Below are 12307 nucleotides of genomic sequence, written 5' to 3'. Positions count from 1 at the left end.
AGCGTCCTCGGCTCGTTTCGATTTTTTTCCCAAGTGGAACGATCGCCAAAAGTACAGTTTGTAGAATATGTAATACATTATATATTCTACATACTGTGCCGAGAGCCCTATGCAAACCACTAGCAGCTCAGCTTCCCGCATGTGGCAAAGAAAAATCTGGAACATACAAATAGAAAAAAAAAAGATATAACAAATACTTTATATCATAATAAAGACGTGGTAATACACAGTGGTCTTAAATTTAGACATGGCATTTGCATTATGAATGACACAGATAGACGAACATTGCATGAATAAAAATCTTATGGATATATGGCCAATTAAAACTTGCGCAAGTCAATTACACAAAGTTACACACAAAACATGTACGTACATGAAACACTACATAAATGACATGAAACACGAAACACAACAGACAAATACATAAACATCATCATTCTCAATCATCTTATAAGTAAACATCATTATCAAACAAATAATCAATAGCATAAAACAGTAAGAAATATATGGGTTGCAACGGTACCATTGCTGAAAAGAGAGAAATCATTTGTCAATTAATTGATTAAACTCGAGATCTGAAACATACAAACAAGTGTAACAAACATATCATTAGCATATAGAGAGAAAGTTTCTGTAAAGATAAAAAATGATCGTTGCTAGGTAAAATAATTTCAGCTGCCAAAATTTCTGGATCCTGATGTACGCCACGACCTCCACAATCCGAGAAGTATTCTTCTGATTACTGAAACAGAAATTTAAAATGTTATGAACCCTTTGAGGCGATGACGATCCGTCCGATTTCCCAAATTAGATATTGAAGTAGAAGGTATACGAGGTGCTGATTCCTGAAATCAGAAAGCAAACTGCATATTAGTAGCCAGGGACAGCCTGCGAACAAAATTTGATTAGTACGATGACATCCAGGATCTGTAAGAAAACTTGGAGAGTTTTCCGAGACTTCGGATCCTGAAATCAGAAAGCAAACTGCATATTAGTAGCCAGGGACAGCCTGCGAACAACACTTGATTAGTACGATGACATCCAGGATCTGTAAAAAAACTTGGAGAGTTTTCCGAGACTTCGGATCCCTGAAATCAGAAAGCAAACTGCATATTAGTAGCCAGGGACAGCCTGTGAATAAGATCTGATTAACAATAAAAGTAAAGACTAAAACCTAACATCTGTAAGAAAATTTTCATTAGTAATGGAACTGAAAACAAAAAGTAATGATTAGGACCTGTAAGAAAATTTATTAATCTGGAAGGTAAAATGTTGATTAGTATCTGACAAATAGTCCCGTGGAAGTCAAGTACCACGCACAAAAAGGTGCGATAGTACTTGATTCCTTACAATTTTTCGGTTGTTGGGTTTAAAACGCATAAAGCGTTGCAATGAATGTTTTAAGCGCCAAGTTCGCGCGCATACGAGCAGCAGCGACGAAACTTGGGTTTTTATTTCACTTTAAATCCCTGAAAAAAAATCTCTCAAGTCAAGTTTTTAATGCGCCTTGCAAGATGGCAAGTCACGCATACAAAAAATGAAATACATACATATACTAATACATAACATGCGATTCCTCGTCCTCGCGCTATACCCGCGCGAGCAGCGTCGGAGTTGGAATATTCATGCTAATGGAAATCGAAGAAATGCAATTTTTAATCGCATCCTCCTATTCCAATTAGCATTGGGGAGAGGAAAGGGGAAAGGTATACAAATTTTTGGCGTGGCGGTCGGCGATCCTCTTCGACGCGAAGTCTTCGAGCTCAACGTCCACCTCGCTTCCATGCACCACGGCTGGTACGGAGAGCAAGGCGGACGCATTTTGCCCATTCCAAGTGACCCCAAATATTACAGGGAAGAAAGAAAACCTCAATCTAATTTAATTTATTTAGTTGGGAAGGAAAAGGGTCTATCAGATCTCAGCAAAGAGACCTAAAAGACCGCATGAAAAGAATTATTTGAAAAATATGGAGTTAAATGTTACATAAAATTAATTAACGGAATTTGATAAACTCTACTCAATTGATCACTTGGAATTGCTGTGGAAAGAAAAGTTGCGCTTCCGATCTCTTGCCTACCCATTTTGTGGAGCCCACATCCCACCCAACGGTTAAAACTATTATTCACATACACACTGCTTATAAATGCCCTCGCGATGCATGAATTTACCTATACCTGCCTTTCACCTATAATTATCCAAGAAATGATTTTACTGACGAAAACCCCAATTCATACTTGCGCCGGCGCACCGAGAATTTCGTCTCACTCACATCTCACATTCATTGCCGTGGTATCTCGTTCAAAAAACTTACTGTTGACCTGTTGTGTGTGTAGAAATATAAAGGCTGCCCATGCCCCGGCCGAAGCCGTAATTTATTTAAATTTTGAGAAAAGGTGTGTTTGCTATCTGGCCGAAATTTAAAAAACATCAATGATCTTTAAATGAATTTAGTAAATTTACTCTTGAGTAAATATCATCAGTAAGAAAATGAGATTAATTAATCTCATATAATATTCATTAAGCAAGAAAAAGTTATGGGCTGAAAATTGTGTGTAAGGGAAGAAAATTCCTGAAATGATTAGACATCCTGTTATAGTTCTAGTGAATTTACTTATCGGTACCTAAAGACGGGTTCAAGTTTGATCACAATTGAGTTGAAAGAATTGAAATTTTAAACATGCAAATAGATAAGCAAATATAGAGATCAAATTCAAAATTGATTCAGCTGATGGCTGATCATTAAATTGAGACTAAATGAATTCTGACTTTTCGCGGAAGCTATCCAAGTCAATTCCTGATGTACCTGAAAAAGCTGAATCTATGGTAATGACCATCATTCGCACGACAAAATTTTAATACCGATCAGTGATCGACGCAAACGAGATCGGTCACCGAAAATTATAGAAAATTTATAAAACGCGAGAGTCGATTGAACGACGGCCTTTACCGTTGCCTATGAGCTGCACACTCTTGCACTTAAATTTATCTAAGATGTGATTTATCTGAATAGTTCATATTCGATGAACTAATAGTTGACTGATGGCTCAAATAACTGATTGACTAATTAATAAACTGACTGACTGACTTAATCATTCATTGGCTTTTTGACTGATTAATTTCAAGGAAGAGTTTTATATGTTTGACGCTAAAGGGTGCACGTGCGCTATGCTCAACAGCAACCAACCCTACAATTACCTGATCTAATAAAATTGCAATTCAGGGTACCGCCACGCCATGTTACAAAAAGGGAACAGAGGAATGACACAATATAAAATACAACGACCCGATGCCAGCGTTCACCATCGTGTGAGCTGGCAAAGAAGTCGAGGAACTTTGAGTGCTGGGACTCACCATCGCTGCCAGCACCAAGACCGGACCCTAGCCGGTTCCCAGGTCTTGGGGGTCTTGGATTTTACCTGGATGTCTCTGCCTCCCTGATGGCTATAGCTGTGTAGTAGGTTGAAACGTTGTATGGATGAGATGCTCCCACGAAGAACGATGCTACAAAATGGCAAGGAAAAAACCATGAATAATGAGGATCAAAAATTTGTGAATCAAAGGAAATAAATAGTTGTGGAAAATTTTAATTACCAAGATTTTCCACTTTATGTGGATGATCGATGATCAGCTATGGACGAGGTGACTACATCGGATGCAGTAGAAACGATTGTCTGTAATAACGAATTTCAAAAATCAGAATAAAGATTTTCAAAATTTTGAAAAAATGAGATAAAAATATTCAACTATCAAACTCACCAATTTTTCCTGTGTCTTGCGAATATTAGACATCCGGTTGGACTAACTATCGGATTCTTTCGGAAAATTCCAATTACCGAGATCACCCAGCGAGAACAGTATTATCTAAAACAAAATGTTGAAACTTTCGTTATAACTCACTTTACATACACAAGCAACACGAATCAAGGAATTCCGTAACAATTAGTTTAAAAACGATCAAATTTTAGACTCACCTGCATTTTTCTTTCCGAAGTCTACTGAACAGGTTAGGTAGCTTTGAGATTTTTCCCTGCTGTGTCCTGCGGACTCTGGGTTCTGTAATGCATAATAAAAAACATATAAATACTGCGGTTCTAAATCAAATTAGTCAGTAGAATAAAAGTCGCATATACCGCCGTCGTATTTATGCCCGGTCTTCTAATTACCGCAAGGAACTGAGCAAAAATTAATATTTTCTACTCTATTCGGTCCACTAATGCGCAGTAAACTCCGAATAAGCGAAAACAACTGCACCACAGACGCCAACAAATATGAAAACGAACGGTTAGAAACAAAAGAATGTTAACCCCAATTCAAAATATTTACGCGACGCGCTAGTTTTTGTTTTGAAGCAGTTTGAACGGGTGAACCAATCGTAACAAGTCGAGTCAAGGGCGCCCGACCTCTAGCGGCATACAATTCCGATGCAAAGAAATTGAGAAAAAATTAATAAGATCAAAACTCACTAATTCATGTAGCCGGAAGAGTGGAGATCTGGTGCTAATGCTTCCAGCTATCTGTATGCACTGATTATGCACTTTAAGTACACGGCGGAGATACTCGAGTTGCGACAAGAATTCAAAAATGATTCACAATGGCTACCGGTTCGACTTGTTGCGTCCTGCATCGCCACTGTTACAAGTTTTATTAAGCCAATTTTACACCCAGATGAGATAGGATTGTTTAAGTCACTGTGTGCCCATTTGTCACTGGTTTTAAGATCTGATATTACAGCGCATGATTAGAATTAGCAACGAATTTAGCGGAGACGAAGCAGATAGTCCGAAGTTTAATGTTGAACTGGCGTCGTGGGGAAGCGCTCCGTACTGATACTAGCTCCCTCGTTCTACTAAGCGGGCCAATCAGGGGCCGCGTAGCGGCGCGCTGGATCACGCGACTTTGCACCGACAAATACGAGATACCGCCATTTTTCATGCGTTTAATTCAGCGGCGTTATACACGGGATTGAGGCAGAATCCTTTGGTTATTCATGACAAGAATCGAGATTCGGTATTTTCAGGTACAGTCAAATTCACAGCGAGATACGGAGAACAACTAGACTTCTCAAAATTCAACGTAGGAATGGCGTCGCCGCGCAAAAGCTTGGTATTAATATTACAATATGGCCGCACCAATCAGGGGCAACGTGAAGGCGCGCTGGAGCTTGCGACTTTTACTGACTTTGATACGATGTATCATCATTTTTGATGCGTTTAATTTAGCAGCGTTATGCACTTACATGAGTTATGATATCTCAGTAGATTATCCCAAGTTTCAGAATTCTTCAATCATAGGGACAGTTAAATTCACAACTTATGCGGAGATCAACTAGACGATTCGAAGTACGACAAGCAAATGGCAACGAGCGCCGTATGTCGATGATGTACATTGGCGCCATCGGGGAAATAGGGCGCTAATGAAGCGATCGGTGCTTATGCAGTTGAGACCAGACCCTTTCCTGACTGTAGGTAAAGAGTCTCTAGTCAGTTAGATATCCCCAACGGGCTTCCGTATTTTTAATACGTTTAATTTAGTAGCTTTATACACGTAAATAAGGTGGGATTCTTCAATTGATTATTTTAAGTTTGGAATATCTCTAGTGCAGTTAAATTCAAACAGGTTACGTGAAGATCAACCTGACGATTCAAATGACAAGTAAATGGCGTGCAGCGCAAGCGCTCTAATGAGCATTGGTAAAAGCGGGATCACAGAATTAATATTTAAAACGGTATCATTCTATTTATTCTAAATCATCTTTCTTCTTGTTTCTTTCTTTTTTTTTTCTGGTGCCAGTACAATCAAGCTATGTTTTTCTATAATTAAACTCAGGCCCAGGAGAGATACCTATACGTATATCGCATCATAGGAGAGCGCACTAATTTTCGACGAAATATTGGGAAGTGCTTGCTGTTCATGGCTCTGATTATGATCTGGTTGTGAGCAAAGAGCATAAGGTTCTAAAATTCCAACTGGATCAGGTGTATTTTGGAGAACAGTAGATTTCTGCACACCTTTAATTTTTTTGATACGGAATATCCAAGCTGTACCTGAAAATGAAGCTAGGGCTTTCCTCAATGATCCACTTGTGCAACCATATAATACGGGATTTACTGCAGCATTGAGAATCACTAAATAGCGACTGACGTACCTATATTGATAAATAAAATCAGTCAAGTCATTTATTATTTGCGATGGCATGGACTCGGTAGAAAGTAATCAGAGAAGTGTGAGAAGGAATTTTGAAACATTTTTACCATAACTCATAAATTGCATCTGCTTGATGCTGCTTGGCCGGCTGCTGCAAGAGTTGTGCCCGTTGTAGAACAAGAACTGTAAATGGTACTCTGCATATTACGAATACCAATACTACTAGAGCTAATATTCGCGATACTCTACTTCTGTACTTGACTGGAATTGGATTGTTGCTCTTCGTAACAAGTTTTTCATGTCTACCCAGCTGAAATATTAGAAAACCATTAGAATAATCTCAATTGTGTTTTAATGTTTAATAGAATTTCTCATCCCCTTCAAAGGACTCAGCTAAAAACATAGAAAAACCTAATAAAATGCAAATACCCACTTTAATGAGAATAGCAGAATAGCATACAGCCATAATAGCCAGTGGAGCCCATACACTAACACCGACAAAAATATCCCAATAGGGTATAAAATATAAGTGGTTTTCAGTACAATAAGATTCCAAGAAATCAACCCACTGTCTTGTTCTGTAATCACGAACAAATGCTAAGGGTGCTGCAATAGCCAGTCCTGTTACCCAAGTAGCACCCGCTAATATACAAACTACCCTTTAAACAATAAATAGATCATACTTTCAAGTCAATGTAGGTCACAGATAAACATCATAGTGTGATATAATAATCATGGAGTTTATTCAAGGTAGCTGATATGCAGCTATATAATGAACTGTAATATTCAAAATGAACTGTTACCTTTTAGATAGCTTTCCATAACAGCTTAGCACGATAACAGATACCCGGTCATAGCTCACAATACTTAAACTGAACACAGTAACCAGTGTTAGTGAATGTGTTAGGAATCCATCCATATGACAACCTATAGTTCCAAAGATGTAATTTTGGAACAGGTCAACTGAAAGAAGCATCCACGGGCAGAATAATAATGCTCCCAAATCAGCTAATGCCATGTTTGCAATATAAAGATTCGTTGTTGTATGCAAAGACCGTGTTCGTATAATAATATATGCCAGACTGCTATTGCCTAGCAGTCCCAAAAGCACGATGGGGATGAGGGTCACTACTTTGATGGTGACTTCCCAAGCTGGTCGAACCACCCAAATCTCGTTAGGAAAAAATACCTGTGACGTGTCAATGTTCTGGAAGTTTTTGAATTTAAATTCTCAATGTAGCATAACAAAATGATAACAAAAATGAGATCAATGTTTCGCAAATAATTTCAACAATAATTAATAACTCACACCTTACAATTGCTGTTTTTTTCACTGGCAATTCCTTGATCTTCAAAATTCGATCGTTCATGAAACCAAGGCACTGTACTATTCCGCATTTTACAGTCTCCAAATTTATCACAACAGCGCAATCACAGTTCAATGTTCTTCCAGGTAAGCGGCAGACAGAGTAGTTGTGTATTATAATATAGGGGAATCTATTATATTGCAGCAGGTGGCACATCAGCCATTGATAGAGCGATTGTTTGCACTGCACTAGATATGCTAGTTGAAAGGTGCATATCAGGCTCATCATCATCAGACATGATTTATTTGACAACGTATATACAAAATGATACGATAATCTATCATCACCCTGCAATACAGTCATCTTTCAGAAATTTCCTCTGGATATACAAATCTTAAAAACCTTTTTATTTCTCATTTACAGTAGCACACTGTAATCAAGTAACAATAATTGAACGGCATAGAAACTCCGTAGAATAGAATATTCAAAGTCATTTGTTCAATTTACTGTGTCAAGAATAGTGTCAAACTTCCAACAAAGTATATTTATCTATATTGAACTTCACAGGTTACACCTTTTTTGTTTACTTAATTATTTAAGTGTCACTTCAAGTGGTAATACTACTAGAGTATTTCGTTTGGCGGATTAGTGGGTACACTAAGGTACTTTATGTTCAGCATACATGTATTTACATAACTACAGATATATGTATATTGATACATGTACACAGTATATTTACTCTGAATTATACAGCTTGTCCTTTCCCCTGATAAATCGAAAATCTTTTAAATAATTAAATTAATATCGCAACAACAGCAGGTTGTTATTTATAATAAATAATATCTTTTAATTCCTACTATTGCACTACTTTAGAATTATGTACTTTTTGTACTCAAGATTATGCGATAATCAGTCAGTCCTACTAATGTAGGTCAATTATTTCACTTATCCTCAAATTTTGACTTAGTAATCCATTGCAAATCTTATGCAACTCAAACTATCAAAGTACGATTATTAGTAGTGTCGTTCAATCTGGGTTATTTTCATCAAATGCGTGTTAAAAATGCATCAAGCATCCGAAATTTAAAATGAAAAAATGTTAATTAATTTTTTTTTATGTGTGACAAACGCAAATCATATAACGAGAATCGCTCAATTTGAGTAATGATTCGATTATATAATCTCGATGTCAAATGATGTAGCAACATAGAAAAAAACAGTTAACCCAAAGAAAGAATTCCGTTCGAATAGATACATGACCAATCAGCAATGCATAGCGCTGTAGTAATGATCAAACAGCAGGAAATAACTCAGTTTATAAAGAGTTAGCCATTTCGAATGATGAAATTGCAAAACATCTTTGTCAACAACAGAACTTTATCACATTACATCAATTATTTTATGACGAAATCGAAACATCAACTCAGCAATGTGAGATTTTTTTATCTCTTTTGTGACCAGATAGTATCGGAAGTACACATGCAGATAGAAACCCTAGTATTGAATTATCTACCAGAGTTACGTAGATAAAAGTTTTTGTTACATTATATAGACAAAAACTTTTTGACGTTTGCTAGAAAGGTGCACATCACTATGCAGCACGTCAGGTATTATCTGGTAATAAAGACAAAGAAAACGTAAACGAACTTGATAATAGCTACCACACACCTTTTTTAATCCGATTCTTCCACATCAGAAGAATTGGCCGGTGGCAAAGGAGAAGGGATTACTAGCTCGTCTTCCTCAACTTCCTCTTCGGCGAGCAAGAAATCTTCTCCTTCAGGAACTTCTTCTTCCCTAGCAGGTTCAGGAGGGGCTAACACGTCCTGACCATGCTGTTTCAAATGATCTTTTAAAGCAAAAGCTCTACCATATGAAGCCCCACATATATAGCAACTGTATTTAAGATTATTGTCTTTCTTATGAGTTTGTATGTGCGCACGTGCCGCATATAATGAGGCAAATGGTCTGGAACATTCAGTGCACCTGAACGGTTTAGTGTGGCTATTTTTATGCCCAGCGAGTTGGACTCGAGTCTTGAAAGTTTTTGGACAGTACGGACATGTGTATGCTCTTTCTTCTCCATGAGTAAGCAAGTGGTGATTGTACACAGAAGACGCTTTGAATCTTTTGCCGCAATGCTGACAGACATATGGACGAACTCCAGTGTGAGTTCGCATGTGTAAAGTCAGACAATAAGAGACTCGAAAAGTCTTTCCACATACCTACGAAAACGTGGATTTTATTAAATTATGTATATAATTTGCAACTTGACTTTCCTGAGCTAATATTATTCTTTATAGTGCTTTTCACTCACTTCACAGGCGTGCGGTTTTTCACCGGTGTGTATACGCTCATGCTTGACTTTTTCATGGGGTCTAGCAAAGCGACGACCACAATGCTGGCACTGATAAGGCTTCTGAGCATCTACGCTATCACTGCCTTCACCTCGTGGGGGAGTCGGTGAGTGAGAATGACTTGGTTCCATATGTACTGCCGCATGCATCGCCAAACTATCCGCGGAATCGAATTTACGATTACACACGGTACAGGTTACCGAACCACCCGAATGCAGAGCCATATGTGCTACTCGGTATGACTCAGATAAAGTCTTTCCTGTAAGTCCATGTCAACATGAGATTAAAATCAAATAGAACTAACAATGGGACAACCCAAATACTAGTTACCGCCTACACCTCATATTTAGATAGCAAGCAAAATATGGCATAAGACTGCACACTTAAATGAAATTCAATAACCATACCACATTCAGGGCAAGTAAAGGTGGCACTGTGAGTGCCTTCGGGAGCGTCAACATGCCTAGCCCTCACTGGTGCATGCATTCGCGAATGTAACCGTAGACTTTTATGAGACGAGAACTCGGTGCCACATGTAGAACAGACAAACATACGCTGCATCCCATCAGTTTCGTTATCGTGTACCTTCATATGTAGTTGTAACGCCCTGGCAGTTGCGAATGCTTGGTCACAATGGCTGCATTGATTATTGCCATGGAGGCAGACATGAACTCGAAAATCTCCCAACTTTGCAAAATGTTCAAGGCACTGGTTGCATCGGTACATCCGGGTAGGTCCTGTCGGCGAATTCTTGTCCCTAACCTGAAGGATTATTAGTGATCAGAGAACGGTCAAGTTATTAAACATGGAGGTAAAATATTTATAAAACAAATTCATTTCTGACCTTCAGGCCTTCCACATTGGAGAAAAATTTTTCAATCATTGGTGCTTTGGCAGGTTGAAGCGATGCTGTTGGTCGATCCCAGAATCTTTCTATTTGTACAACTTTTCTTGTATATAATCGACCTTCGCTGTCGACACATTCCTCAGTTCGTAAAGTATTCATCATTTGACGTTGTCGATTGGATATTACCGAAGTTTGCTCCTCAGGAGGACTAACTGAGGCAGGTGTCGGTAAATCGTCTAACTGTTGCTCTGCCATCTCTAAGACAACTTCTTGTCCATCATGGAATTGTTTGATATGCTCCAGAACAGAGTTGAAACTCATTCCACAACTACTACAGCTATATAATGCCTCAGCTTCTAACTAAAAAAGGAAAAACAATTCTACATTAATGACACGAATTTACATGGTAGAGAAATACAAGAGGACCAAATAATCACAAGCAGAATAATGGATTATTGTGTTGATATCATTGTTATTCAGTCCAGGATACCAGGATTACTCGAAAAATTTAAGCATGCATTACCAATAAAACGGAGAGCTCAGGTGACAGGGAAGTCAGTAAAGCAGTCACAATTGACATGCTTTGAGAATAAAAATTGACGTGTTACCTCTTCAAGTTTTACCTCGCAGAGTTCTTGCTTCACTTGAAGAAGTCTTGCTTCACTCAGGTCGTCAACATCATCAACACCTTCCATAAGCGTATGAGGAGTATCCATTAAATTGCTATCTTCATTATCTAGAAGTTCTGGACTCCCAGGTAAAATTGTGAGGATATTTTTATCTGTCACTGTGTGGTCAGCATCCATAGCGGTAAGTTCTACCAGTGGCTCTGGACTTGGAGCTCTATGTTCCAAACTATCGTCTAAGACTGAAAAATCTCTTCCATCCTCCGATACAGGTGGTACAGGGCTAACTTGTCCTTCCTCAGCCTCCATTTTACGGATTACATTTATTTCTCCTAAAATATAACAAAATGACATATTGTGGAAATCATGCCTCACTCTTATGGATAAAGCATGAAAATCAGTTTGTAGATGTACTGAACATTATTCTGACCGTTATCACCAACTTCAATAGATCTTGTCTCTCCAACGATCATGATATCTTTGTTGTTAACAGCAGCCAAGAAACTATGGTTAATTTGTTGAACGTTTGCCTCCTATAATTATTATTTAAATAAAATTGAATTAAGACTTACAACTATGCAGTTTTGTTTTCCATGGTAGAATAATTTGCTCACTATTATACTTACCATAAAAACTTCCGTTTCTGGCTCCGGAGACTGTCCGCATCGATCCAAATGTTGAATCAAAGCCAGAACAGAATCAAAACGTTGCGAACAACTTGGACAATACAAATTGTCAGTAATGCTTAATAAATGATACTTCAAGGACTGCGGGCTGTTAAAAGTTTCACCGCAGCACATCGGGCAAACCAGGCTCAATGATCCCATATCTTCCTGAGGTTTTCAGCCAAAGAAGAGGGGTGATTTTTTCTAACCTAACGCGCCCGATTTGCTTAACCTAATGAAAAGTTGGTGAATATTTGGTTGTGTACTTCTTTGAAAGAAGCCCAACGTGTCGTTAAAATATTAAAAAATCAGTGTTATATTGTGAGTGTATCAATGTAATGAATTGAGTCATGTTGTTGA

At 38.1% G+C, this 12307-nt stretch overlaps 2 protein-coding genes and 1 long non-coding RNA gene across 6 annotated transcripts; all 3 read right to left on the bottom strand.

Annotated features, from left to right (window-relative positions):
* Positions 1-7: 7 nt before the first annotated feature.
* On the bottom strand, positions 8-5085 carry LOC125500710. The gene is made up of 4 exons (XR_007278152.1): positions 4465-5085; positions 3973-4054; positions 3758-3862; positions 8-3672 (listed from the first exon to the last, which is right to left on the bottom strand). It is a non-coding gene; the product is annotated as an uncharacterized LOC125500710 (long non-coding RNA).
* Positions 5086-5711: 626 nt separating this feature from the next.
* Positions 5712-7822, bottom strand: LOC105684211 (neuropeptide Y receptor type 2). Of its 3 annotated transcripts, none has more exons than XM_012397395.3 (5): positions 7462-7822; positions 6949-7352; positions 6579-6804; positions 6253-6455; positions 5712-6146 (listed from the first exon to the last, which is right to left on the bottom strand). In XM_012397395.3, the coding sequence occupies exons 1-5, from the start codon at positions 7813-7815 to the stop codon at positions 5843-5845; spliced, it is 1491 nt and encodes a 496-aa protein (XP_012252818.3). In that variant the 5' UTR covers positions 7816-7822; the 3' UTR covers positions 5712-5842. The 3 variants fall into 3 exon arrangements, with proteins under 3 accessions (XP_012252818.3, XP_048510359.1, XP_048510360.1); XM_048654402.1 differs by having other exon boundaries at positions 7457-7679; XM_048654403.1 differs by having other exon boundaries at positions 5870-6045.
* A 16-nt stretch (positions 7823-7838) lies between these two features.
* LOC105684254 (zinc finger protein 557) lies at positions 7839-12166 on the bottom strand. 2 transcript variants are annotated; one of them, XM_012397469.3, is made up of 7 exons: positions 11909-12166; positions 11713-11815; positions 11265-11614; positions 10654-11016; positions 10217-10571; positions 9770-10068; positions 7839-9677 (listed from the first exon to the last, which is right to left on the bottom strand). In XM_012397469.3, the coding sequence occupies exons 1-7, from the start codon at positions 12107-12109 to the stop codon at positions 9126-9128; spliced, it is 2223 nt and encodes a 740-aa protein (XP_012252892.1). In that variant the 5' UTR covers positions 12110-12166; the 3' UTR covers positions 7839-9125. The 2 variants fall into 2 exon arrangements, with proteins under 2 accessions (XP_012252892.1, XP_012252893.1); XM_012397470.3 differs by having other exon boundaries at positions 11280-11614.
* Between the last annotated feature and the right edge of the window lie 141 nt (positions 12167-12307).

The sequence above is a fragment of the Athalia rosae genome, chromosome 4 (assembly GCF_917208135.1).
Source record: "Athalia rosae chromosome 4, iyAthRosa1.1, whole genome shotgun sequence".
In the NCBI taxonomy this organism is placed as follows: Eukaryota; Metazoa; Arthropoda; class Insecta; order Hymenoptera; family Athaliidae; genus Athalia; species Athalia rosae.
Note: the sequence above shows the minus strand (reverse complement) of the source record. Positions and strands in the feature narration are given on the sequence as shown.

What these genes read in the sequence shown, in the direction of transcription:
- LOC105684254 (XM_012397469.3), bottom strand. Translation starts at nt 12,109, where the DNA reads ATGGGATCATTGAGCCTGGTTTGCCCGATGTGCTGCGGTGAAACTTTT. An exon ending in TATTGAAGTTGGTGATAACG is followed by an intron (nt 11,615 to 11,712) that starts GTCAGAATAATG and finishes GTTATATTTTAG; the next exon opens with GAGAAATAAATGTAATCCGT. An exon ending in AAAAACCGCACGCCTGTGAA is followed by an intron (nt 9,678 to 9,769) that starts GTGAGTGAAAAG and finishes ACGTTTTCGTAG; the next exon opens with GTATGTGGAAAGACTTTTCG.
- LOC105684211 (XM_012397395.3), bottom strand. Translation starts at nt 7,815, where the DNA reads ATGACTGTATTGCAGGGTGATGATAGATTATCGTATCATTTTGTATAT. An exon ending in TATGGAAAGCTATCTAAAAG is followed by an intron (nt 6,805 to 6,948) that starts GTAACAGTTCAT and finishes TATTGTTTAAAG; the next exon opens with GGTAGTTTGTATATTAGCGG. An exon ending in GATGCAATTTATGAGTTATG is followed by an intron (nt 6,147 to 6,252) that starts GTAAAAATGTTT and finishes TTATCAATATAG; the next exon opens with GTACGTCAGTCGCTATTTAG.